This window comes from Hemitrygon akajei, chromosome 8 (genome assembly GCF_048418815.1).
Source record: "Hemitrygon akajei chromosome 8, sHemAka1.3, whole genome shotgun sequence".
Classification (NCBI taxonomy): domain Eukaryota; kingdom Metazoa; phylum Chordata; class Chondrichthyes; order Myliobatiformes; family Dasyatidae; genus Hemitrygon; species Hemitrygon akajei.
The window spans coordinates 10182881-10210383 of NC_133131.1; the positions used below are offsets into that span (position 1 = coordinate 10182881).

Below are 27503 nucleotides of genomic sequence, written 5' to 3' on the forward strand. Positions count from 1 at the left end.
ACCGACCCCAGTGCACTAGCTGCGTGGGCACACAGACCCCAGTGCACTAGCTGCGTGGGCACACCGACCCCGATGGCACGCGGTGCTGGGCTGAACAATTGGATGTCGCCTTGACACTCGATCAGTGTAAAACCTCTGTAGATAACTGCCCCATCTGCCAGCAAGTCAAGCCACGGGACTGGCCGATAGTGCCACCGGGCCACATTCGTCGCGGCACGGGAGCGGGTCAGGTATGGCAAATTGACTATATCGGACCGCTCCCGCGACAGAATAAGAAGCAGTATGTCCTCACGATGGTGGTCACATACTCGGGTGTCCTGGTGGCGGTGCCCTGTGAGAGGGCCGACCGGAACGGCACCATCAGAGGATTACAGCACCTCTCCTCTCTCTCTGGGGTCCCATGGGAGGTACAATCCGATCAGGGCTCACACTTTGCTGGGACCAAAGCCCAGACCTGGGCGGCTGAGGAGGGGATCTCGTGGCTGTTCCATATACCCCACCAACCCCAGGCATCGGGCTTAATTGAAAGAATGAACAGCCTGCTCAAGGACAAATCCGCACTCTGACACCCTCTCGCACGCTGCAGGGGTGGCTAAGTGTCCTTCAGCAGGCCGTCGACCAGTTAAACACACGGCCCACTAGCCAAGGGGGATCCCCACTGGCCCGCCACCTGGCACAGTCCCCATCTCCCGACTGGGAAACCACCGAACCCCCCGAGACCGAGGACTCGGGCAGAGTATGGATCCGACAGCCGCAGAGCCTCCCCAGAAAGGGAGAAATTGTCTCGCGTGTTCCAGGGGTCCATTCCGGGCAAATCTGATTTGTCCTGTATACATACCCAGCATTTAACCAGATGGGAATGAGTTTCCTCCTACACCTACCCCCACCCCTCTACAGGACAATGGTGCGACTCCAGTCATCCCTCCTGGTCGCTGCGATGCTCGGCTCCGTGACAGCTGCCAACACCTTCCTCAGGGTCGCTTACGAGTTTGCCGGCAACACCAACAGATCGGACTGCTGGATCTGCTTGCGGGCCCCAGCACACGCTGATGATGCGCTGCCACTCACGCCGACCCCGCTGGATGACATTGAGATGAACTGTTTACACAGACTGTTTGCTCCTGCTGGTTTTGGTATATCTGTTTGGGCGGGGGCCTGCTGGCAGTCCCCCACCACTCTCCTCCCCACTCCACAACATCTCTTCCCTTGACCCCCGATGGGGTGGGTGCTTCAGGAACTGGTATTTCCCTCCCTACAATTTGACCTCCACCCGAGTCCCCACCCTCAGAGTTATTCCACAGCCACTGAGTAGACGTAACGAATGCTGGTGCAGACTCCGCAATGCGCACACTTCTAACCTTTCCGTTGGTCACAGCAACTGCCAGCGAAACTGGTACCTGGGTGCCCCAGTGACCACTGCCGCCGATGCCGCTAAGCTGGGAGCTCCCTGGACCCTGAACGGGACCCATTGGATCTGCGACCACCGTGGCTCCCCACCAGCTGGTACGGCTGCTGCTTTCCAGCATATGTGGTGCCCTTCATCCACCCCCTGAATGACCTTGGGGAGCATCCGGCGTACAGCGGCCACCGGGACAAGAGGGCCATTACAGAGGCAGAGAGGTTCTGGATGATAGCCTTTCCCAGTTATGGCTGTCCCGGGAGGTGCTCCAGATGACCAACGTGCTCGAGACTCTGGCCAACGAGACAGCAGTGGCACTGCAACACACGGAGGATGCCCTCACCCGAACGGCGGCAGAACTGACAGCTGTCAGGATGGTCGCCCTGCAGAACCGAATGCCACTGGACTACCTACTCGCTGCTGATGGTGGAACGTGTGCGGTGGTTGGTAAGGAATGCTGTACCTTTATCCCTGATGAGTCCAGCAACATCACCCACTTGGCCGCTCACATTCGGGACTCAGTGGCTAAAATTCAAAAATCAAGGGACCAGCTGCTCCAGCACAACACCTCATGGGGCAATTGGTGGCCGTTTGGGTCCCTCGGGGGGGTGGTGGGCAACTGTCATTCACTGGTCCATCCCACTCATTCCTGTACTCATAGCCATTTCTATACTATGTTGCGCATGCCAGCTGATAGGCCTGGCTGGTCGGAGGACACACCACATGCCAATCAACATTTGGTCCCTCCCAACTAATTAATGCACACCTAAATTATTGGTCACCTTAATTGGATTATCTCACCCAGCCCCATGCTTTAAAAGGTGAGACTTGCGCTTGGCTAGCCCTCTCTTACAGACCACCACATTGGAGGTAAGTGCATTGATTTATGCTTGGGAAGGTCTATCATTTGTCCTGTTAAGGGAGCCGCAGTTATCCAAGGTCAAGGGGGATAGCTGTTGTTGTGCTTTTCCCTTGTTCTTTGTTTGTGTAACCGTACCCTGTCCCCACACTGCTTCCTGTGTATGGTAGTTGCTTGTGTTGACCCGACTTCCCCTTGTAAATAAATTCCTTATTATTTGTCCTTATTATGTGTCCAGGCCTCTACTGTTGAGACTCATAGAACCAGTTATTTTCCATCACGACACCTTCTCCATCTGACATTTGATTGACTTGTGGAATAAAATAAATGTTGATGAGACAAAGAAATCTTTATTAACAAAGAGATCTTTAATTCAAAATAGACTTATTCCTTTTACAATGGATAATCAACTTTTATATAATTGGTTTCAAAAAGGGATTAGATATATAGATTGTTTTGAAGGAGGTATATTAATGTCATTTGATCAATTAAAGAATAAATATAAAGTATCAAACAACTTTTTTTGTTACTTCCAATTAAGGGCTTATTTAAGAGAAAAATTAGGTCAAACAATGTTATTGCCAAAATCTAATGAAATAGAAACTTTAATTCAAAAAGGAAAAACTAAAAAATTTATTTCTTGTATGAATAGCTTGATTCAAAAACAGGCAATTATACAAGGAATCCATAAGTCAAGACAAATGGGAAAGTGACTTGAATATTAAAATTGAAGAAACAAATTAGTCAAGACTATGTCTTGATAGTATGACAAATACAATAAATGTCCGGTTAAGATTAGTGCAATATAATTTTTTACATCGATGATATATTACACCACAAAAAATAAATAAATTAAATCCAAATTTATCTGATCAGTGTTTCCGATGTAACAAATACAAGAAATCGGTACTTTTTTACATTCTACTTGGTCTTGTTCTAAAATCCAACCTTTTTGGACAAATTTAAGAGTTTTATTGGAACACAACTTTCACATAATCCAATATTTTTATTAGGCATATTGAAGGGATAAAATCGAAACCCAAATTGAATAAATATCAGAAAGAATTTATAAAAATTGTAACTGGCCAATTGCAAATAGCCAAAAAGGCTATTGCAGTTACTTGGAAATCAGATTCATATTTAAGTATAGATCGTTGGAAGAATGAAATTTCCAGCTGTATTCCACCTGAAAAAATTACTTATAATTTAAGAGATAAATATGAAACATTTTTGAAAATTTGGCGCCCTTATTTACAAAAGACAGGATTAAATATATAGGTGCTCCGAAGATAAAATAATTGGTTATTTGGGGAAATAAATAAATATATATACTAAAGTTATTATGAACTCCGTGGAGCATGTGGGGATCTTCCGATATCCAGGCACTCTTCTTTTTTTTCTATAGGGGGGAGGGGGAAGGGTATATATTTTTTCTGTCATTTGAAAACTCAATAAAAAAAGTTTTTAAATAAACACCATTATCTTCTACATTCTTAAGATTTCATTCTCCTACTAAATTGGATACATGCATAGCAAATAGCAAACTCAAAGCTGACTACATAGTTTTGGTTACACAGCAAACAATGCAACTTTTATACTCCAATATATCCCCCTTTGAGACCCATAGGGTCTCACACAGAAAGAAGACTAAGAGTCCGCGCACAAAAGCCCCAATAAACTCAAGCACTTATTCCCAAATCTTGGGTTAAACTATAATTTTCTGCGCCAAGACCTCAAAGAATTCTCTCCCTGTTACCTTGGGCCGCTGAGCCAAAAACCTGTCCCTTTGTACCTGAGACAGGGAAAAAGACTTAGAAGCCCTTACAATCTATTCCCACACTGTCCTGCAGGTGTTGTAGGCTGTAACGATACATTTTCGGTGTTTGTTTCTCCACTAAGCTTGCTTCAGTAATTGCCACGAGCATCGGAAATTGTTTGGTTGCAGCACGCACTACAAGAGACTTGAGACAAGGAAGAAAACAGCATAGCACAGGCGCACAGCTCAACAATACAATACTGACAGTTATTGCCATCTTAGTCAGCCATGCTTCCCATCCTCCGAGTCTACTTTCTAACCAGTCAAATAACTGATGTCCGAACCCTGCATTCTGTGTGCATACCTCGCACTGTGACAAGACAAAGTCCACTGAAGCCTGTAAATATGGTGACCAAAAACCATCCTTTATTTTCTTTATCACATCCCCCCTTGCACAATGGTCGATCCCATGCACTTCTGAAATCAGAATCGTCAGTAGAGGCAGGGGGGCGCTACCAACAAACCATCTTCCATGCTCCACAAGCCTTCTGGGTTCTGCTTGGCCCCCCTTCGTCTCCACATTGTCTGTTCTGCCAAAGTTGCCTTGCCTTGTATTTCAATTAGGTCCTCTACCACAGGTTCTGGAGCTAGGCTTACCTGGGGGGCAATGACAGCTGATGTACATTCAGACGCTTTTCTGGCTGCCTCGTCCGCAGCTTGATTTCCCTTTGTTATTACATCATTTCCCTTTTTATGTGCCTGGCATTTTACTATAGCCAATGCTTTACGTTTCATTATGGCTTTTATTAAGTCTAGAATTTGCTGACAATGTTGTATGGGATCTCCACCACACTGCCCCGAACAAATGGCATACTCCGTGAGCATATGCCGAATCAGTATGTCTACTTTCTCACCTTCCATCATTTCACACGCAGCTGTCAGGACTTTGATTTCCGCTAGTTGGGTGGAACACGGTTGGGGACAGGACTCCATCCTAATAATCTTATAGCTCAACTAATCCTGCTGCACCACTGAGAATCCTGCGTGATTTCCATCATAATCCCTATAACAAGAGCCATCTACGAACAGAACCTTTTTATCTGCATCCTCTAGTGGTTCTGACCGTAAATCTGCTCTCAATTTGGCAAATGCCATCGTCTTCCCTACACAATCATTGGGTTCTCCTTCATAGCCCAAAGGGACAAAATCGGCTATATTACTGGTAGTGCATCTCTGTATAGTTATGTCTGGAAATGTCAATAGCATCTGATACGCTGCTATCCTGGCTGGCGTCAGCACAAATTTCCCTCTTTCCAGCAATTCTGCTACTTTGTGGTGTGTGTAGAGTCACAGGATAGCCCAGGGTTACAGATGATGCCTTTTCATATGCATAGTACAGCGCCGCCAATCCCTGATAACAGGGTGGATCCCCTGAGCCACCTCATCTAGTCTCATACTGTAGTATGCTATCGGCTGCTTTGCTTTTCCTGTGCCTGTCTCTTGTGTTAGAACCGCTGTGACATAACCCTCCTGTCGGTTGGATACATACAAATGAAAAACCTTCTCGTAGTTAGGCAAAGCTAATGCTGGTGCTGACTGCAATTCCTGCTTAATAGTATTGAAAGCTATCTCCACCTCTCCATTCCACTGTAAGCCATTCTTCAAATTTGTATGTCCTGCTTTCATTATCTTACTCAAAGGTGCCACAATCTCAGCATATTCTCCTATCCAATCTGAGCTGTACCCTGCCATTCCCAAAAACGTCATCTGCCCTACAGTCTGGGGTTTTGGGGCCTTAGTTATTGCCTCAATCTGATCTGGTGCTACCGCCTTCACTCCCTTGGATATTACCCTGCCTAAGTATTCCACTTGCTGTGTGCAAAATTTCTTTTTGGATACTTTATGTCCTCCGTGCGCTAGCTTCTCTAACAGAGTTATAGTGTCCTGCTCACACTGTTCCTTACTGTGGGAGCAAATCAGCAGGTCATCCACATACTGTAACAATGTACTTTCCAATGGTATGCCCTGCAGGTCTGCCTTCAACACCTGATTAAAAACATGTGGTGAATGTTTAAACCCTTGTGGCATTCTGGTATAGGTATACTGAGCACCTCTGTAAGTAAATGCAAACAGATACTGACACTGGTCGGCCAGAGGAATGCTGAAGAAAGCCGAACACAAATCAATCACTGAAAAGTAACTTGCCATTGTGTCCTGTCTGGTGAAGGTGGCCTGCTAGTTCTGCTGGGAAGGGTGGTTCATGATTTATACCTTGTTATAATGATATAGCTCCAGGTGAGCTGGGTGAGCCCAGGGTGTGTAGGAACCTCCACCTGCAGAGAGCAGTGAGTCTCGGCAATTCCCTACCCAGAGAATTGCCCATAATGAAGTGCCAAATTTTTAACCTAGTCCAAAATCAATCCGACCCTTCCCTCCTCCATAACCCTCCATTCTCCTTTCATCCTCTACCTTTTGAAGTGTTTCTTAAATGCCCCTAAAGTATCTGCATTTACCAACACATTCCATGCTGCACCCACCACTCTTGTGTTTTTAAAATAACCTACCTCGGACAACCCATCATCTTAAAATAATGCCCCTTCATATTAGCCATTTCCACCCTGGAAAAATGTCTCTGGTTGTATGCTCAATCTATGCCTCTCATCATCTTGTATGCCTCTATTAAGTGACCTTTCCTGCTCCCCTGCTCCCGAGCTAGCTCAACCTTTTCTCAGAAGACGTGCTCTGTAAACCAGGTAGCATGCCGGTAAATCTCCTCTGGGCCTTCTCTAGAGCTTCCACATCCTTCCTAGAACACAATTCTCCAAGTGCAGTCTAACCAGGGTTTTATAGAGATGCAACATTACCCTGTTGCTCTGGAACTCAATTTCCTGACTAATGAAAACACCATACACCTTCTTAACCACCCTATCAAACTGCAGGGCAACTTTGAGGGGTCTGTGGATGAGGACTTCAGGGTCCCTCTGTTCCTTCACATTGTTAAGAATCCTGCTGTTACTCCTGTACTCAGTCTTCAAGTTCAACCTTCCAAGATCTATCACTATACACTTTTCTGGAGTGAAGGCAGATAAATTTAAGAAAGATAATCAATTCAAAGGCTATGGAGAGCTGATACAGAAGTAAAGATGCAGATTAGACAGGTACAGAGCTGATGGGCTGAATGGCATTCCACTCCTATTTGTTGAGTAAGAGATACAACGATACTGCTATTTCTTTGCATTGCCTTTTACCAGAAAAATGCTAGGGGTGGCACGGTAGTCTAGTGGTTAGCATAACACTATTAAAGTGCCAATGACCTCAGTTCAATTCCCGTCACTGTCTGTAAGCAGTTTGTACGTTCTCCCCGTGACTGCGTGGGTTTCCACCCTCATTCCAAAGAAAGTTTGGAAGAAAGGTTGGGGTTAGTGAGTTGTCGGCAACCTACGCTGGCGTCTAAGCTTGGCGACACTTGTGGGCTGCCCCCCAGCACAATCCTTTGACCATGTTGATGCAAGTCGACGCATTTCACTGTATGTTTCAAAGTTTCAATTTCAGGTGACAAAACTAATCTTGATGGGCTCAGGCAATCACTTTTCAAAGGGTAAGTGACTAAATTCATGGTACCTGTTGGAATATCGTTTGCCTGGCTGTTACTGGAGCTGTAAGTAGTGTCCACATTTAGCCTCATACCAGCGTTGATCATTGCCTTCAAGGGGAACAGAAAAGCTTCATTAGAAGAGAAGAACAAGTTTTCTGTGCAAAGGAACGATCCATCTGCAGTCTGATAAATGCAGGTGTTATATTGCTCATGGAGTTGAAAGCAAATGGCTCAAAGTTCAAAGTAAACATACATATATCAGCATATAATATCCCGAGATTCCTTTTCATGCAGGCATTCAACGTAGAATAAAGAAATACAATAGAATCAATGAAAAACTAAACACATTAAAATCAGTCTATGGAAAAGAAGACAAACTGCAAATACAAAATAATAACAAATAAATACAAAGAACATGAGTTATAGAGTCCTCGATAGTGAGCCTGTAGGTTGTGGAATCAGTTCATTGTTGAGGTGAGTGAAGTTATCCACACCGGTTCAGGAGCCTGCTGGTTACAGAATAATAACTTCCTGAACCTGGTGCGGTGGGACCTAAGGCTCCTGGACCTCTTTCCTATGACAAGAAGAGATCATGGCATGGATGGTTCTAGAAGGTAAATGCTGCTTTCTGGTGACAGCCCTCCATGTAGATGTGCTCAATGGTGGGAAGGCCTCTGCTGTGATGGACTGGGCCGTATCATCTACTTTTTGTGCTTTTCCATTCATAGGGCATTGGTGTTTCCACACTAGGCTGTGATGCAATCAGTTAGGATACTCCCCACTGTACAAAATAGACAGATTTTGTTAGGCAACACGAGTGAATCTGCAGATGCTGGAAATAAATAACACAAAATGCTGGCAGAACTCAGCAGGCCAGACAGCATCTATGGGAGGAGGTAGTGACGACGTTTCGGGACGAAACCCTTCATCAGGAGTGAAGTAACATGGGATGGTCGTGGGGGGAGGGATGAAGTAGAGAGCAGGGAAGTGATAGGCTGAAGGGAAATGGGCTAGGGGAAGGTGGAGAATTATGGGAAATAAAAGAAAGAAAGGTAGTGAGGGGGGAAAAAGAGGGAGAAAGAGAACCAGACTAAAATTATAGATAGGGATGGGGTGGGGGGGGGCAGGGGTATCAACGGAGGTCTGTGAGTTGAATGTTCATGCCGGCAGGTAGGAGGCTACCTAGGCGGGAGATAAGGTATTGCTCCATCGACCTGCGTGATGCCTCATCTTGATGGTAGAGGAGGCCATGGACAGACATGTCGGAGTGGGAGTGGTCTGTGGAATTGAAGTGTGTGGCCACGGAGATCCTGCCACTGCTGGAGGACCGAGCGCTGGTGTTCGGCGAAACGGTCTCCCAGTCCCCAATGTATAAATGGCCACATCGGGAGCACCGGATACAGTATATCACCCCAGCTGACTCGCAGGTGTAGCACTTACTCCGTTTGCAGGGATAAGTGCCTGGAGGGAGGTCGGTGGGGAGAGATGGGGGGATGAATGGACAAGGGAGTCGTGTAGGGAGCGATCCCTGCGGAAAGCCGAGAGTGGGGGGGAGGGGAAGATGTGTCTGGTGGTGGGATCCCGTAGGAGGTGGCGGAAGTTACGGAGGATTATACGTGTGGCTGTTGGCAGGAAGGCAGGCAGGCAGAGGGGATTACAGTAAAATAAGCCAAGGGTGAGGAACTTGATGGTCTCCACTCTCATTAACTGGGAATCATTTTATTATTGTCACATGTACCAAGATACAGTAAAAAAACTATTGCTTGTGTGCCTCCCGCACTGATCATTACAAACATAATGGAAAGGGAAAAGCGATCACAGAATGCTGAAGCTACACCCAGTGGCCATTTTATTCTGTACCGCCTGTATCTAATAAAGTAGCCACTGGGTGTATGTTTGTGGCCTTCTGCTGGTGTAGTCCATCACCTCAAAATTCAAAGTGTTGTGCATTCAGAGATTACTTAAGTTACTGTCACCTTCCTGTCAGCTTGAACCACTCTGGCCATTCTTCTTTGACCTCTCTCATTAACAGGGCACTTTTGCCCACAAAACTGCCATTCACTGAATTTTTTTGCACCATTCTCTGTAAACTCTAGAGACTGTTGTGCATACAAATCCCAGGAGATCAGCAGTTTCTGAGATACTCAAACCACCTTGTCTGGCACCAACAATTATAGTGAAAGTCACTTAGATCTCATTTCCTCCCCATTCTGATGTTTGGTCTGAACAACAACTGAACCTCTTGACCATGTCTGCATGCTTTCATGCATTGAGTTGCTGCCACATGATTGGCTGATTAGATACTTGCATTGATGAACAGGCATACAGGTGTACCTAATAAAGTGGCCACTGAGTGTAGTGTTACATTTACAGAGAGTACAGCGAATAAAACGAAGTGCAGACAAATAATTTAACATGGATCCACTGTGAGACGGTGCATTGAGCTGGAACAGGGTAAAACAATAACAATGCAGAACAAAGTGCAGTGCAGACAGACAATAAAGTGCAAGATCATGATGAGGTAGATTGTGAGGTCAAGAATCCATCTTATCATACCAGGGAACTATTCAATAGTTTTATAACAGTGGGGTAAGAACTGTCCTTGGGCTTGGTGGTATATGTTTTCAAGCTTTTGCATCCTCTGCCCAGTGGGAAAGGATATAATTAATGGCAGAACTCTTAACAGTGTTCATGTAGAGAGTCCATAGCTCCCTGACAATTTCCACACAAGTGTAAAGGGAGGTTTATGGCATCAGTCTGGGCATGGAGTGTAAGGGTCAGCAGCTGTATTGAAGTCTGGTTAGGCTGCACTTAGAGTGTTGTGTACAGTTCTGGTCGCCCCCATTACAGGAAGGATGTGGACACTTTGGAGGGGGTGCAGAGGTTCCCCAGGATGGTGCCTGGATTGGAGGGTATCAGCTGTAAGGAGAGGTTGGACAAACTTGGATTTCCTTCTCTGGCACATCAGAAGCAGAGCGACGACTGGAGATAAGTTTATAAAGTAGATAGGGCGGAGAGTAAGAATCTTTTTTTCCCCCAGGGTAGCAATATTAAATACTAAGCAGGCATACATTTTGAGGTGGGAGGGGGAAAGATTTCTTTGTTAAACACTGTCTGGAGCTCACTCTCTGAGGTGGTAGTGGAAGCAGACACAATATTGGAGATTAAGAGGCTTTTCGACAGACACATGACTAGGTAGTGATTGGAGAGATAAGGGATTAGTTTGATTTTCAACACGAGATTCTGCAAATCCAGAATAAGACAGGCAGGAAATCCAGAAGAACACACACAAATGGTGGAGGAACTCAGCAGGTCAGGCAGCATCTATGGAGAGGAGTAAACAGTCGAGGTTCTGGGCTGAGATCCTTCATCATCTTGGCCTGCATCGAATCTTTATTGCTCTCTGTAGATGCTGCCCAATTTGCTGGCTTCCTCCAGCATTCTCAGTATGTTTTAGTTTAATTTAGCATCATATACAGCACAGATTCCATGGGCCAAATGGCCTGTTTCCTGTGCTGTACTGTTCTATGTAACAACCGTTTAAGCGGTCTAGAGAAAACTCATTGCTGTGATTTAGCGTATGAAGTTTTGAACCAGGTAAGTTTACAGGGGAAGGGACAAGTGGGATGGGGTGGCCAGTTCCTCCCCAGTCGGGGTGTAGTCGTGGGAGCATCGCATCAGGACAGACAACGAGAGCAGAGAAAGCCACGCACAGAGCTGCCAAGGGTGCAGCAGCCAATCTCGGGGAGGGCTAGCTACCTGTTCAGAGGCCTTCCTCCAGTTCATTTTGTAGATCACAACCAAGAAGAAAGCAGCTTGCACCACCACACAGACGAAGAACCCAGACCAAAGACCTGCAAAGGCGGAACAGTGCAGTGAACACAGAGGCCCGTCTGCTGGACTAGGGACTCCCTGCGACGGACAGTCCAACTATAGATAGGCCCTGCCACCAGTCACCACAGCAACATTATGTGGGAACGAACTTGGACCCATAATACAAGACCTCCCTCCTCTGAGAGCCAGGGAAGTGATGCAGGCTGCCCCGTGCAAAAACACAGGCGGATGGGGAGTAGGAAGAATTACAGACTGGCAGGAATTGAATGGGCCAAAGGGCCTGTTTCCATACTGTATTGCTCTATGACTCTAAAGTATCATCACCAGCCACTCCAGGGATACCTTAACCATCTGCTTAAGGAGAAAGGGATTTGCATCCCCTCCAGCACATGCCAACGTGTTTGGCTGCGCCATAGGGGAACATTCTTGGGAATGGATTAGTTTAAACCCCCGACTTTAGCCCCTGTAACTGCACGACACTCCCTCGCACTGCCTTGCACATGAATTTCGATTTCTGAACTCGGGCTGAGAATTTTACCCAGTGAGTAACGTGTCCTCCTTCCAGACGGTGTGAATCATCATGTGAATCAGGTTGAAAGAGCACGAGGATGTTGCCCGGACCGGAGGACCTGGCAGTCAAGTGACTGGACAAGGGACAGTAAATCCTGAAGATGGCAGTAATGCAACAGTGTGGATGCCAACTGCCGTAAAAGCTCAGGGAAGAAGAAGACGGGAGGACCTGAGTTACAAGGAAAGAATGAATAGGTCAGGGCTTTATTCCTTGGAACATAGAAGACTGAGGGGAACTTTGATGGAGGCATACAAAATTATGAGGGGTATAGACAGACAGGCTTTTCCACTGAGGTTGGGTGGGATTACAGCTAGAGGTCATGGGTTGAAGGTGAAAGGTGAAAAGTTTAAGGGGAACATGAGGGGAAACAATCTCTCAGAGGGTTGTGAGAGTGTGGATCGAGCTGCCAGTGCAAGTGGTGCATGTGAGCTCAATTTCAACACTTAAGAGATGTTTGGATCTTTAGGGATGGTAGGGGTATGGAGGGCTATGGTCCCTGTAGGTCGATGAGTGTAGGCAGTTTAAATGGTTCAGCATGGACTAGATGGGCTGAAAGGTCTGTTTCTCTGCTATATGACTCTATATGTTTAGGAGGCATGTAGATCACATGCAGACAGATGGGATGAGTTAGACTGTGTGATGGTCAGCACTAACACAGACACGTTCTGGCAAGGAGGAGCTATTCATTCTCCTACTGTATTTCCAATTTAGCAGAAACTATTCTGTTCCCCATCGCCACTGTTACTTTCTATAAAGATTGTTCCTTCCATTTCTCAAACAGCTGTGCTGAAATACTCACGGCAATGGCTTCAAACCAGTGGAAAGTGGCAATGACTGGGTCCACATTGGCAACCAGCTGAACAATCTCTCTGCAGGACGGAGAGGGGAAAGTGTCACAGGGCTGTCCGGACAGGCTAGAGACATTCACTCAAATCTGAAGTTTGAAAACTTGCTCTCACTAACTTGTCAGTGGTGAACACATAACCCAGCACACTTCGAGCTGCTCCAAGAATAGTAGAAATCAGCAGAGAACAACACCCTGAAGGGATACAAAACAGATTGTTACTGAGCATTCTGGCAGTATTCTTCTTGCGATTCCCCAAAACACTTTTGAGTTAGTAAAGTTCTATTGTACTGAAGTGTTGTTACTGTTTAAAGTTTGAAGCTACCAGTTATACGTACAATGTGATCCTACGCTCGGTGAGCAGTTTTTTAGGTACACCTGTTTATTACTGCAAATATCTAAGCAGTCAATCATGTGGCAGCTACTCAATGCAGGAAAGCACGCAGACACGGTCAAGAGTTGTTGGTCAGAACAGAAGAGGGAAGAAATGTGATCTAAGTGATTTTGACCGTGGCTGTGGAATGATGGTGCCAGACAGGGTGACAATAGACAATAGGTGCAGAAGTAGACCATTCGGCCCTTTGAGCCTGCACTGCCATTTTGAGATCATGGCTGATCATCTACTATTAATACCCTGTTCCTGCCTTGTCCCCATATCCCTTGATTCCCCTATCCATAAGATACCTATCTAGCTCCTTCTTGAAAGCATCCAGAGAATTGGCCTCCACTACCTTCCAAGGCAGTGCATTCCAGACCCCCACAACTCTCTGGGAGAAGAAGTTTTTCCTTAACTCTGTCCTAAATGTACCCCTTATTCTCAAACCATGCCCTCTGGTACTGGACTCTCCCTGCATCTGAAACATATTTCCTGCCTCTATCTTGTCCTATCCCTTCATAATCTTATATGTTTCAATCAGATCCCCTCTCAGTCTCCTTAATTCCAGCGTGTACAAGCCCAGTCTCTCTAACCTCTCTGCATAAGACAGTCCAGACATCCCAGGAATTAACCTCGTGAATCTACGCTGCACTTCCTCTACAGCCAGGATGTCCTTCCTTAACCCTGGAGACCAAAACTGAACACAATACTCCAGGTGTGGTCCCACCAGGGCTCTGTACAAATGCAAGAGGATTTCCTTGCTCTTGTACTCAATTCCCTTTGTAATAAAGGCCAACATTCCATTAGCCTTCTTCACTGCCTGCTGCACTTGCTCATTCACCTTTAGTGACTGATGAACAAGGACTCCGAGATCTCTTTGTATTTCTCCCTTACCTAACTCTACACCGTTCAGATAATAATCTGCCTTCCTGTTCTTACTCCCAAAGTGGATAACCTCACACTTATTCACATTAAACGTCATCTGCCAAGTATCTGCCCACTCACCCAGCCTATCCAAGTCACCCTGAATTCTCCTAACATCCTCATCACATGTCACACTGCCACCCAGCTTAGTATCAGCAGCAAATTTGCTGATGTTATTCTCAATGCCTTCATCTAAATCGTTGACGTAAATTGTAAACAGCTGTGGTCCCAATATGGCGCCTTGGCTAAACTTTAGTTCCCTTCTAATCAGTTCCTGCTGGTGTGTGACAGGCCATGGTGTAAACGGACAATCTCTTCTCATGTGACCTGGCTGATTACATCCCCAGCACAGTCTCTCCACCTCTTTCCCCGTTTCCTCACTGGTCCCCTCTGCCCATAGCTCCTCTGTCCCCCTCCTTGGAACTTCCAGTCCTGTCTGGGCTGTTTGAATTTAGTCTGTTCCTGATAGGGCATTTGTGGGAATGCTCCTCCAAAGACGTTGATTATTGGCATGGGGTTTTCCGGCCCTTGTCTTACAGTATGATCGGTTCCTCCATATAACGGTTCTTCATCCAGTTCGATGGCTGTACTCGGACCGGTGGTTGCCGGCAGCATCTTTTTGCTTTTCTCTTTTTCCTTTTTGAGTTCTTCGAGCTGCATTTGTATTAACTTTCTTTGCACCTCTTCCTGCTGCTCAGCCAACCTTCGTTTGTCTTTCTGGTATTTCTCAACCGCATGGACTACGTGGTCTCTAAATTCTTGTGGGGTCATTGATGTCAGCCCAACCACTTCCTCCAGTTTGGATTTTACTTGCGGAGGCATTGCATCCAAAATGCTATGTCGGAACAGTGTGGTGATAAATAAGCTATTTTCCACCTGTTGCTCAGTCTCCAGTCTCCACCTTTTCAACTGGTTTTCTACGTAGGCTGCTGGGTTTTCAGTGGATCCCACTTTAAGGCTTTGGGATCCACTTTGGGTGGATAAAGCTTCCTGAGGGCCTGCCATACCCTCTGCTTCACTCTGTGTAACCAGTCTCCATCAGTTCTTGGGTCGTTCGAGTTTACCATGCCAGCCATTTCCATTAGTTCGTTAAATTTGGAGGTTCCCATCAACCTTATCAATAGTGCCTTCAAATCTCCCATAGCCAATAATCGTCCCGCCGTTTCTTCTTCAAAGGCTCTAATCCATTTCCCTGCTCCTTCATGTAGATTGGGCAGAGTGTTTTTCAGCCCTTCTAGGTCCTGGGATCCCCAAGGGATATACTGCACTTGTCCTGATCCTTTTACTAACAACGGCATCATTCTTCCTCCTTCTTCCCACCTGCCCTGGCTCTCCTCCTCACCTGACTCCCCATCTGTCTCAGGGTATGTCTTTACTGCCTCCCACACAAATTTCTCCGGGGTCCTCTTCTTCCCTCGGTCTCCCTGTGGAGTCCTTCCTTTCTGTCCTGATTCAATACTTGGTTGGCCCCTGGAGTATTTTTCACATCTCCTCTGGCAATCCCCTCTCAGTAACTTATCTAGCTCTCTCTCTACTTCCGCAAGTCGCTTCCCTACCGCCTCCTTCTGCTCTTCTAGGCTTCTGCCTCCTACCTCTTCCCCACAAATTCTTGCATCCCCTCTCTCTCCACTTAACTCTTGTTCCTCCAATGAGTCACCTTCTCTTTCTTCCTGTCCGTGTCTGTACACCTGTGGCAGGGACTCCTCATGATCCTTACTCATGCTTGATTCCCTTCTCTTGTGTTTCTCCAAGACTCTCATCTCCTATCTTTTTTCCACTTCATCTTGAATGCCTCATCTCTTCCTGCCCTGATGAGCCACTTTCTTTTCTAGTCTGTTTATTTCTATGGTATAACCGATACTCCTCATTCTCCTTTTCCTCTCAAGTATTTCATCCGTTCAATCTCTTCTTTCATTTCTCTCTTTGCCTGTTCCACCTTTATCCTTTCTGCCTGTATCTCCTTCCATATCGCCGCTTTTTCCTTCTCGTATTGTCTTTTTTCCTCCTCATTATCCCAAATTTGGACTTCTCCCAGCATGTTTACTGTTCCCGTCAGCAAGGGGCACTGCTTAGGGGTTCCTTCCTCATTATAGGGAGGGGGGTTTACTGTTTCTTTCACGTCCGGGTACGGAGCTGAAGCCAGCTTCTCACCGTACCCTTCTTTCTCTTTAACAGGCTGTTTCTCCAGCACCTTAGTGTCTTCCTCGCTTGTAATCAATATTCTATCTGTCCTACTCAGCCTTTCTCCCTCCGTTCTGAAGAGTTTTAGCACTTCCATTTTTATTCTCTTTTTTGCCCTCTTTTAGATTTATCTTTTGGTTTGTAATTTTTAATTAGTGCCTCCATTTCTTCACACAAGCTTACATCAAACGTTCCTTCTCTTGGCCATTTTGTGACCAGGTTTTTCGTTCTTTTTTCCCATTGTTCTGAAGTTTTTGTGATCTCATTTATTTACCGGGATTTTTTTGCTCAGAATCTCTACTGCCATTCCTTTACCTGTCATGTTGTTCTCTCTTTTTAAGGTATTTCAGAGATTCACAGTTCGTTTACTGGAAAATATTATTTACTATATATTGGACTATCCTTGTTTCCTATTCTGTTCTGCCTGTACAGACCTCTACGTATCCACAGAACTTTCTCTTTGCACCTCATCTATTCAGACTCTTATCTCTTAAGGCGGTATCCACGAGTATTTTCTCTATTTTCCCTTTCCCTGCCCGTTCAGACCTTCATTTCATACGAAGCAGGGACTTATCAACACCACATGGAATTTTTCTTCACTTAACTTATAACTTATTTGTACTTACCCTCACTGCAGTGTTCTTGATCAATCCTCTGAGCCTCCTGATAACCCCCAATTTTGCCAGATTCTTTGGACTGGAGAGACCCTTCAGCAGTGGTTCCACACTTCTGAGATTCCAAGACCTCCCCAAAACCAACAGAATTCTTAGTCCAAATTGTCGCAAAAAGCGCTTACCTTTTGTTTGGGTGCACCCTTAATTCTGTTAGCCCTGTGGGGTTCCCTAGAGGACTGGGAAGCGTCCCCAATCTGCCGTTTCCTTTCCGCGGGTGTCTTTCCGATCCTGCCGACTACGCCAATTTTTGTCGTGGTTTCTTGTGCCCCACAAACGACCAGGAGACGCACCGATCCTTGTGCATAGCATTTTTTATAGCAATCTCCTGGTTTAGTTGCATTAGCATATCACCAGTACATCAGCTCCCGACTTCCCACTATTGTTTCTACCCATTAACTTAATCATGTTCTAATCTACTTTTTGAGTCACGTGTTACCTCATCCCTGGCCACAGTTATCTCTTAGCTAGCCTCATTAACACACCATTATCTTATTTGGCTACATTCCTAAGTTACTGATGTGTTCAATAGTACAGAGATAATACAGAGATTTCATTCTACTAAATTGGATACATACATAGCAAATAGCAAATACAAAGCTGACTACATAGTTTTGGTTACACAGCAAACAATGCAACTTTATACTCCAATATCTTCAGGTGTATGGTGTTTACACATTCTCCCTGTGACAGCTTGGCTTTTGCCAAGATGTGCAACTTTTACCTGGGTGTAAGTGTGATAGAATCTGGGGTGGGGGGGGGGGGGGTGATGAGCTGAAATTGCCTCCTTCGTTGCAAGGAAATATCACCACGATCTTATCGAGTGGCAGAGCAGGCTTTGAGGGTGGCATACCTGTTTTTTCACTTCTAATTGTCTTTATGAAAAATATTCTCTCTCGAACTTGTGAGTCTTTGGAAATCTCTCTGTGCGGTCAATGAAAGCAGGTTCCAAATATTTTTAAGATTGGGGTGGACAGATTCTCGAGAAGCATAGGGTGAAAGGTTACCGGAATAAGTGGAAGCTCAAAGTTGCAGTCAGATTGGCCATGGTCTCACTTAATGGTGAAGCATGCTTGAAAGGCCAAGTGGCCTGCTCCTCCCTATTTGTATGTTCATTACTCTGGAGGCGTGGCAATGTGTGTACACCAAGCTCCTGCGAACTGTAATGTGATCAAATGTAGACGGTTCTCTTCTCTTGCAAGTGCATTGCGAAACTCTGCAAGTCTGATGGAGTTGCTGAAGGCCCAGTGTCTGTGTGTCCGAGTCCGCTGTCTCAGCCTTTCTAACTGCTCCATTGATAATAGTAATTGCTCAGATGTAGAATGATATTCAAAAGGCTTGCTGCAGACTAAGGATTTCCATCTGTCTTATGGTTTTAAAAACTCTCAACTTTAGGACAGTTATGAGTGTCAACAGTATGTATTTACAGCAAATTAACTGCATTTTGTGAAATAGCTGGAGCTAGATTGAATTACAAGCTCAAGATTGAAGTTCATTTGTCACTTGTACGTTGAAGCATAGAGTAGTAAAATGCACCATTTGCTTTAATAACCAACACACCTGAGAATGCGCTGGAGGTAGCAGCAGGGGGCGCCACATTCTAGTGCCAACATGGCATATCCGCGGTGCTCGGCCGAACAACACAGCACAAGTAACAGACGGGCAGCAGCAAAGTGGGCCTCACGCACATATACACAGCCCTCCAAACCCAGCACGGGCAGACTTGTGTTTATGCTGACCAAAATAAGTTAATTTCAATTAATTCAATTCTCAGAGTTGGGGCTGTGGCCAATGGGTCTCTATTTCAGGACTTCCCATCAACCTTCTGGCTTCACCTGCAATGTTATGTTGGGATTCAGAGCTGTTAATGGAACTAATACCCTGTGCACAAGCATTCTTATATTCTTCCTTTGTCCCACATGTGAACTTAATTACTTGGCATCATGCATGTATTTCATTGAGAAACCTGTTGGAAGACCAATACAGGACACCATTGGTTTGTTGTGGAAGACAGGATTGAAATGCCTAGATAGAGTGGACGTGGACAGGATGTTTCTTATAGCAGGAGAGTCTAGGACCAGAGGGCACAGCCTCAGAATACAAAGATGTCCCTTTGGAACAATGATGAGGAGGAATTTCTTTAGCCAGATGGTGAATCTATGGAATTCATTGCCACAGATGGCTGTGGAGGCCAAGTCATTGGATATATGTAAGTGGAGCAACACACACAAAATGCTGGAGGATCTCAGTAGGCCAGGCAGCATCTATGGAAAAAGGTACAGTTGAAGTTTCGGCTTGAAGTGTTTCTGTACTTTTTTCCATAGAAGCTGCTGAATTCCTCCAGCACTTTGTGTCTGTTGCTCAGATTTCTAGCATCTGCAGATTTTCTCTCGTATGTAAAGCAGAGCTTGATAAGTTCTTGATTAGTAATGGCATCAAAGGTTACAGGGAGAAGGCAGGATAATTGGATTGGGAGGGATAATCAGCTATGATGGAATGTCAGATCAGACTTGATATGCTGAATGGCCTATGTCTTATGGTCCAATCAAGGCTTGAAGTGGCACTAGCCCTGAACTTAATTTACTATATTTGAAAATACTTGGCTTGCATTAGCAAGAGTTATGAGCTTCTAAGAATCAGGAGTCAGTTGCCTGAAGGTGTGGTGAAACAAGTTAATTTGTAATTTTCAAATGAAAATTAGATTAATTCTCATGATTAATTTCAACCTCAATGACAAAAGTGTTTACATTTAGTGTTTTTGTGATAGCAACACATGCCAGCTTTGCGTGAAGGCACACAGGGAGGTATGAGAATTTTTAATCCTCTTCACAATCTCTCCTGTTTCACCATCTCTGAAACGTTTTCCAATTACCTTTTGAGACTTAACGATCCTCCACTGCTGGCCCCTAGCCAGAGATTTTTCAAACAAAAACTCCAATAAATTGGTATATCAATCTGCAGGCCATGGCACTCAGGGAGTTAGACTACGTTATTATTTTATATCTATTTTGTAGCTATGTATATCTGCTATCATAATTATGTGCAGTGTGTGACTTAGTTCTGTGTTTTGCACCTTGGCCCCAGAGGAATGCTGCTTCGTTTAGCTGTATTCAAGTGTATGGTTCAATGACAATTAAACCCGACCTTGAATTTGAAAAAGAACAAATAAAGGAAATTTGTTTAAAATGGTGCTGGAAAATTGCTGCAGAGCCACCAGTAAATTGTAAAGGATTAATAACCTGCATCTCACAGTACTATAAGAGGTGGCCATAGAAGCAGCTGTCTTGTTCCTAAATTCTATAGGTTATGAAAAAGAGCCAAGAATCTTCCTCTTGCCACTATTTCCCTTTGTTTTATATCCTTGTTAATTTCTCTACTCTTAGCGACTGTTTCTTCTATTGCAAAGGCCAAAGATTACACACTTTGTACCTAATAAGTTGCCATTCAGATTGTACGCTGTCGTTATCATCACATGCTGTGTCGTGTGATGTGGATGATATGGTCTTTTCTCTATCCATGACCATGAGTGTTCTTGGCAAATTGTTCTACGGAGGTGGTTTGCCATTGCTGCCTTCTGGGCAGTGTCTTTACAAGAAGGGTGACCCCCAGCCGTTATCAATACTCTTCAGAGGTTGTCTGCCTGGCCTCAGTGGTCACATAACCAGGACTTGTGATGTGCACCAGCTGCTCCCGTGGCTTCATGTGACCCTGATTTGGTGGGGGGAGGGTGGGGGTGGTTGGCTAAGCAGGTGCTACAACTTGCCCAAGGGTGACCTGCAGGCTAGTGGAGGGAAAGAGCACCTTACTGCTTTGGTAGAGATGTATCTCCACCCCACAACTGTGGCTACTTTTAGGTATGCCTGCTTGTTAATGCAAATATCTAATCAGTCTATCATGGAGCAGCAGTTCAATGCGTAAAAGCACGCAAACATGGTCAAGAGATTTAATTGTCATTCAGACCAAACATTAGAATGGGGGAAGAAATGTGATCTAAGTGACTTTGGCTGTGGAATGATTGTTGGTGCCAGATGGGGTGGTTTGAGTATCTCAGAAACTGCTGACTTGCTGGGATTTTCACACATAGCAGTCTCTAGTTTACAGAGAATGGTGCGAAAAACAAAAAAAAAATCTGGTGAGCAGCAGTTCTGTGTTTGAAAACACCCTGTTAATGGGAGAGGTCAGAGGAGAATGGCCAGACTGGTTCAAGCTGACAGGAAGGCGACAGTAACTCAAATAACCACACGTTATAACAGTGGTGTGCAGAAGAGCATCTCTGAACGCACAACTTGTTGATGCTTGAAGCAGCTGGGCTTCAGCAGTAGAAGGCCCCACCAGGTTCCACTTCTGTACCTAATAAAGTGAGCATTGAGTGTATGTCATGATGATGAACCTGATTCTGATTGTTGCTTTGGAGTGCAAAGATAAACTTGCTATAAAATACAAAAGTAATATTAAAAATGGAACCATGCTCTTAAGGGACAGTGTTCATGAAATCTGATGGCAGAGGGGAAGAAGCTGTTTCTGAACAGTTGAGTGTGGGCCCCTGTACCTCCTCTCGAGCCGGAAGCCACAAGTCAGCACATCCTGGATGGGTGCCTCCTTGCAGATGTCCTCGATTTTGGGAATTCTGGTGGTAAGGCAGCGTGTTCAGAGGTCAGCTAAAGGTTTTAATGTTTTATTTTAAAGTCTTTTTATGATCACAGGACAATGCTGAACATTAAGAACTTCAGGTACTGCAGGTCTACCCCTCCAGCGAGTTGCTCGTTTGCGGAGGAGCCGGATTTGGTGTGGAAGGTCACTGCCCGCTGTAGGAAGGCATTGGAGTCGGTGCGCAGTCCAACTGTGAGTGATTGTTTTGGTTGTTTCTCGTGCGATTGCAAGATAATGTACAATGCTGCAAGTCCTTAACCCCTGTTTTTTTTTGGTGAGACAGATGGCAGGGGAGCTACGTGGCTTCTGTTGTAGTGAAGATTAGGCTTGCCTGTTGCAGCAGTCCAAGAGGAGAGACATAGGAGACTGGGGTGTTGGGGTGGGGTTGGCCCCCTTCCATCTGTGCTGCCCTCTAGTGTTTGCTCAGTAGAATGACAAGTTGGATTGAGTTAGTATGTACTTACGCCTGTGTACTGCTGAGAACTGCTTGTTCTTGCTGATGACACCTACGCACTGTCAATTTACAGGACATGCCACTCAGGGACAGGCTACATATCTAATTTGTGTGACTGGCTGTTCACTTGTTGTCTTGTGCTGTGCATGACTGTTGGTAATGTGTTTTGCACCTTGGATTCAGAGGAATGCTGTTTCGTTTGGCTGTATTCATGTGTCCTGATGAAGGGTTTCAGCCTGAAATGATGCTGCCTTGGCCTGCTGAGTACCTCCAGCAATCTGTGTGTGTTGCTTGGATTGACAGCAGCAGATTTTCTCTTGTTTGTGAAGGGTATTCATGTATGGTTGAACTTGAACATTTCTCTCCCTAGTCTGCCTGAGTCTCCCTAAAATCAGTCTTTTTAATCAAGCTTTGGGTTATCTATCCTAATAACCCATTAGGTGACCATTTGCTGTATTTTGTCTGGTGATACATGTGTGAAGCATTGATACATGTTGTATTAGTCTTTATATGGACAGTCATTGGTGGAATGGGTGAACAGCTTCAAGTTCTTGGGTATCAACATCTCAGAGTATCTGTCCTGGGTCCAGCACATTGATGCAGTGATGAAGAAGGCATGCCAGCAGCTTAACTTTGTTTGAGAGTTTGAGGAGATTTGGTGCAGGACCAAAGGCTCTTGCACAATTCAACAGATGTGAGGTGCAGAGCATCATGGCCTGGTTTGGACCCTCCTAGCCACAGGGATTGCAATGTAAGGTTGTAGACATTTTCAAGAGATGGTGCCACAAGACAGTGATCCTCACTATCCCGGTATATGCTCTCTTGTTACACCAGAGAGGAGGAGCTTGAAGACCCACCCACAATGATTTAGGAACAGCTCCCTGCCCTCTGAATGCACAATGAACCTATGATCACTACCTGATTATATTTTTGCACTATTTAATTTTGTACTTTATCCCTTTTATGTTTTTGCACTACTGCTGCTGCAAAGTATTCCATGCTTCAGTAATAATAAATCAGGCTCTGACGTTGCTCAGCAGTGGACTCAATAAGACAGCAGAAATAATAGTAGTTCTAATAACCTATGGGATGGTCTTGTATCTCAGCTACATTATGAAAGTTGTTAAGTTTAATAATAGCAAGTTCAGCAAAATACTTTTCTCTTGTATCAAGTTGTGCAACATGGTCTTGCTTGCGTGTTTGTTCCTAGAAAATACGCGATAGGAATTGGGGGGTGGGGTGGGGAAAGGCTGACTAGTCTTATGCCCTTACAGAGGGAGCAATCGCCCAATGCAAAGGCCGAGTGGCCTCTGGTGCCTGTCAATCAAGTCGCGCGTTTACATAAGGACCGGAAGTGACGCACGGAACCAGGGAACGTAATACACAGAGCATCGCTTTTTTATATAAAAACAAATCATGCTAGGATTAAGTTACACGAAGATTCTTAGGCTTCCACTCCTGCCACTCCGCCCGCAGAATGCAGCAAGGCGCTGAAGCAGGTTGGTGAGCTGACCGGCTCGGATGCTCCTCACTGAAAACGGAGTTGGGGGGGGCGGATTACTTTGTAACGGGCGGATGGGCACGGGCCGGAGTGCACCGCGTGCGCCATGTAAACAAACCGCGCGGATCGATACCGCTTTGGACGGAGAGTGCGAAGGTAGCGATGGCGGGGGGGGGGGGCGGGGGTGGAATAAAACCAACCGTTATTCCGCTCGGTGTCCGCTTCCAGTCTCGCCGCCGCCCGAAGCGGGCAGTGTCTTGTCGTCATTTTCCGAACTGTGACAGAAAATAAGGGGCACAGCCGCCTCCCAGCGCTTTCGGAGGAGGTGTGGGGGGGGAAAGGCTGCACTTCTTGCTGGCACGGGCAAGGAGACGGTGACGTAGGGCGGGTGTGCCACGCTCTTTATAAAGGGCGCCGCGGCCGCCTGGCAATGCAGAGTTAGTTGGTCGGCGGCGGGCGGAGCGACGCGGGGGTGTCCCGCTGCCGGAACAAAAGAAACAATAAAACAAAAATGCTGCAAAAGCTCTGTAGCAGGAAGGTGGATTCCTCCACATCAGCCTGATTTCTAACACACGCATGTAACTCCCCCCCCTCTCCATACACCGCATAGTTGCTAACTATGCGCAGCAACCGAGCGCCAGTGGAATGGGATTATGGTGGCAGAGCCGCCTCTGCTCCTTCACAGCTGATGCCGCTCGCTGGAAAGCTCGGGCTCTGCCGTGCCGCCTGTTTCATGAAAGAGCAACAAACACTGCCAGCAGCAGCAGCAGCTTCAATCACCACTTCTATCTCGTCCTTTTTTTCCTCTTAGCCCCTCGGCAGTGCCGGCTATGGAGGTAGTGGGGGAATTCGAGTACAACAGGAAAGATCTCATAGGACACGGAGCCTTCGCTGTGGTCTTTAAAGGCCGCCACAGGAAGGTAATAATCCATCGCTTGCTGGGTTGTGAGTTGATGTGCTTTTGCAAACTTCAGCCGGCATCGGTATTCGAACCCTCAACTATGGGCTCGTTTGCAGACTCGACGGCATACAAATTTGCTGTAAATTACAATCAAGTGAATGTTGTATGAGTGTGGCTCTAATGTTGCATGTTCGTGAGTGCACGTACAGATCTTTTGTGGAACTCGTTGCTGCCAGGAGTTGTGACATTTCATTGCTGATTGTTCGTGCTAACTATTTTTGCACTGTTGTGGTCTTGTGTTTTGTCATCTGACGCCTTCTCTCCGGTGGTGCAGTATACCTCGTGAATAATAGAGATGCCATTTTGCTAAAGTGTGCTTTATTTCCTTTTCATTCTTTTTTTCTTAAAATAAGTACATTGCATTAAATGTGTTTTTATGCCTTGATTTAGTAGTTTAAAGCCAGTGTTAAACAGTTGATTAAAATGAGCAAGAAGGGTTATTCACAGATAGACGTCCACCACACGTGTTTGATTCCAAGACAGAGGTCAACAGGGTTGGGGTATTTTTAACATCAAAGTTTAGTACAGGAATGTAACTCTGAGGTAAAAGATGAGCTATGATCTCAATGTCTGAAGAACAGACGAATGACTCTTAGTTCGTCATGACATTGGTTATTATTAACCAATTTTTTAAAAAACAAATCGGATGCAGTGTACTTTAAAGCAGCGTGTGATCGTTTGCTGAATGGATTAGAGTGCATATCTTATGAGGAGCAAAGGAGGAGGATGAGAGGTGTACAAGAAAGAGGCTTATATTGAGTGGATAGACAGAGACTTTTTCCCAGGGTAGATAAAGGTAACAATAAAGGGCATAATTTTAATGTAATTGAGGGTCATGAAGAAAACTTTTGGCACATTGGCCTTCATAGATTGAAGTATTGAGTATTGGAGTTGAGATGTTATGTTGAAGTTGTATAAGATATTGGGGAGCTTAATTTGGAATACTGTGTGGAGTTTTGGTCACCTACCTACAGGAAAGATGTAAATAAGTTTGAAAGGGTAGAGAAGACATTTACAAGGATGTTGCCGGAACTGGAGGACCTGAGTTACAAGCAGACTGAATAGGTTTAGACTTTACTCCTTGGAACATAGAAGATTGAAGAGAGATTTGACAGAGGTATTCAAAATTATAAGGTAAATGCAGGCTTTACCCACTGAGATTGGGTGGGACTACAACTAAAGATCATAGTTTAAGGGTGAAAGGAGAAAAGTTTAAGGAGAACACGGGTAATTTCTTCACTCGAAGGGGGATGACAATGTGGAACGAGCTGCCAGTACAAGTGATGTATATGAGCTCAATTTCAATGTTTAAGAGAAGTTTGAATAGGTACATGGATGGTAGAGGAATGGAGGGCTATTGTCCTGGTGCAAGTCGATGTGAGTAGGCAGTTTAAACGGTTCAGCACAGACTAGATGGGCTGAAGGGTCTGATCCTGCGCTGTACTTTTCTGTGACACTGTCATTGGAGAACGGTACAGGAGGGATGTCAGAGATGTTGGTGAGGTGTATGGAATGCACTGCCCGGGTTTGTGGTAGAGGGGCAGACACGTTAGCCATTTAATAGACTCTTAGATGGTCCCATGGATAACAGAAAAAAAAGAGGCTCTTCGGTAGAGAAGGGTTAGATCTTGCAGTAGGTTAAACAGTGGGCCGAAGGGCCTGTACTGTGTGTGGTTATGTTCTATTTCTTTGCTCCCCTGTCAGCTGACTTCAATGCTCTGAAACAACTTTCTCATTAGTTACTGAATGACAGGGAGAGTTTGCATTTTACCCTTTTTTTTTGGGCAAGTGACTGGAATTCTGAATGTCCACTCTGGCACTGGTCTTCACAAATATTTTGAAATAGTAAACAGGAAGTGCTGGCTTCTACCTCCTCTGTATGTAAGATGATATTGCACTGAATGACAGAGTTAAAAGATTGTATTGATTGCCTGCACACATTCCCTGGGTCATATCACCTTGAGCTCTTGCTCTTGTTAGCTGATTGCTGCTGTTAGTGAAATGTTGGGTGAGTCAGGATTTTTACAGCGTTTCAGTAACTAAACCCCTCCCTCCTCACTAGCACTTGTTATCAAGGATCACATACAGGGGTACTGGCATCTATGAAAACCTCAGTGCCAGGATATCAAACCAAGCTCTCTTTCGAACGGACGGATGATGCCTGTGTGGAACATTTGACATGTTAAAGACATTTGGACAGGTAACTGGATAGAACAGAACAGAGGAGCTCAGCCTGGGTCCATGAACCCCTTGCTTAATGGTATTGGTCCATGGCACAAAATAGTTTGGGAATCCCCTGGTTTAGAAGGATATGGGAGACTGGACATAACCCAGGTAAATGGGACTAGCTTATAAGGGAACCTTCGGTTGGGCCAAATGGCCTGTTTCCCTGCTGTAAAGCTCTAATAAGTAAAGGGAAATCTGGCACGCAAGTGAACTGTTCTGCTGTCCAGTTGGCTTCCTGTTTGTTTCTTTGGTTTAAGGTAAGTGATGTATAGCATGAAGGTTCATATATTATTTTTAGCAAAAAAGATTAAGCTAGTGTCTTTGTTTCTCCTGAGCATAGCAGTTTGCATTGGGATATGGTTTCACTGGTTGTTTCTGGTATTCCTGCCAAATGACTGTTCTTCAAAGGTGACCCTGGATGATGCACACTGACAGGATGTTTGGTTATGTAGAGAGCAGCAATAGTCAACCTCAGAGTTTTTCTGTACACAATTTCCATTGCAGACTTGGGGTAATATCTGTTTTTCTTCCTCCCACGTCACCACTTTAGTCAGACATAGAGATCAAATACTGTGACCTTGGGGATATCCTGTCTTGGATGTGTTGAACCACTCCTGGGAGTTTTCTGATCCATGGATTTGCATGTGAAGATATAATTTTGGAAAAATAAGAAAAACTAAAGATTTTTATTGTTTAATTGT

At 45.3% G+C, this 27503-nt stretch overlaps 2 protein-coding genes across 8 annotated transcripts in view; one reads left to right on the plus strand and one right to left on the minus strand.

Moving 5' to 3' along the window:
* LOC140731624 (multidrug and toxin extrusion protein 1-like) overlaps window positions 1–23951 on the minus strand; it is a 63651-nt gene extending 39700 nt beyond the window's left edge. Inside the window, exons 1-6 of one of the 4 annotated variants that reach the window (XM_073053197.1) lie at window positions 23816–23951; window positions 12978–13053; window positions 12825–12883; window positions 11369–11463; window positions 7636–7717; window positions 2631–3657 (exon numbers count right to left, since the gene is read on the minus strand). In XM_073053197.1, coding sequence (XP_072909298.1) covers window positions 3599–3657; window positions 7636–7717; window positions 11369–11463; window positions 12825–12883; window positions 12978–13053; window positions 23816–23882 — 438 coding nt within the window. In that variant the 5' untranslated portion in view covers window positions 23883–23951 and the 3' untranslated portion in view covers window positions 2631–3598. Of the gene's footprint in view, window positions 1–2630; window positions 4220–7635; window positions 7718–11368; window positions 11464–12813; window positions 12884–12977; window positions 13054–23815 lie in introns of those variants that run through there. The other 3 variants (XM_073053198.1, XM_073053200.1, XM_073053201.1) reach the window with 3 other exon arrangements.
* The window catches only part of ulk2 (unc-51 like autophagy activating kinase 2), a 123450-nt gene continuing 119440 nt past the window's right edge, over window positions 23494–27503 (plus strand). Inside the window, exons 1-2 of one of the 4 annotated variants that reach the window (XM_073053188.1) lie at window positions 23494–23613; window positions 24427–24535. In XM_073053188.1, coding sequence (XP_072909289.1) covers window positions 24446–24535 — 90 coding nt within the window. In that variant the 5' untranslated portion in view covers window positions 23494–23613; window positions 24427–24445. Of the gene's footprint in view, window positions 23614–23960; window positions 24536–27503 lie in introns of those variants that run through there. The other 3 variants (XM_073053189.1, XM_073053187.1, XM_073053190.1) reach the window with 3 other exon arrangements.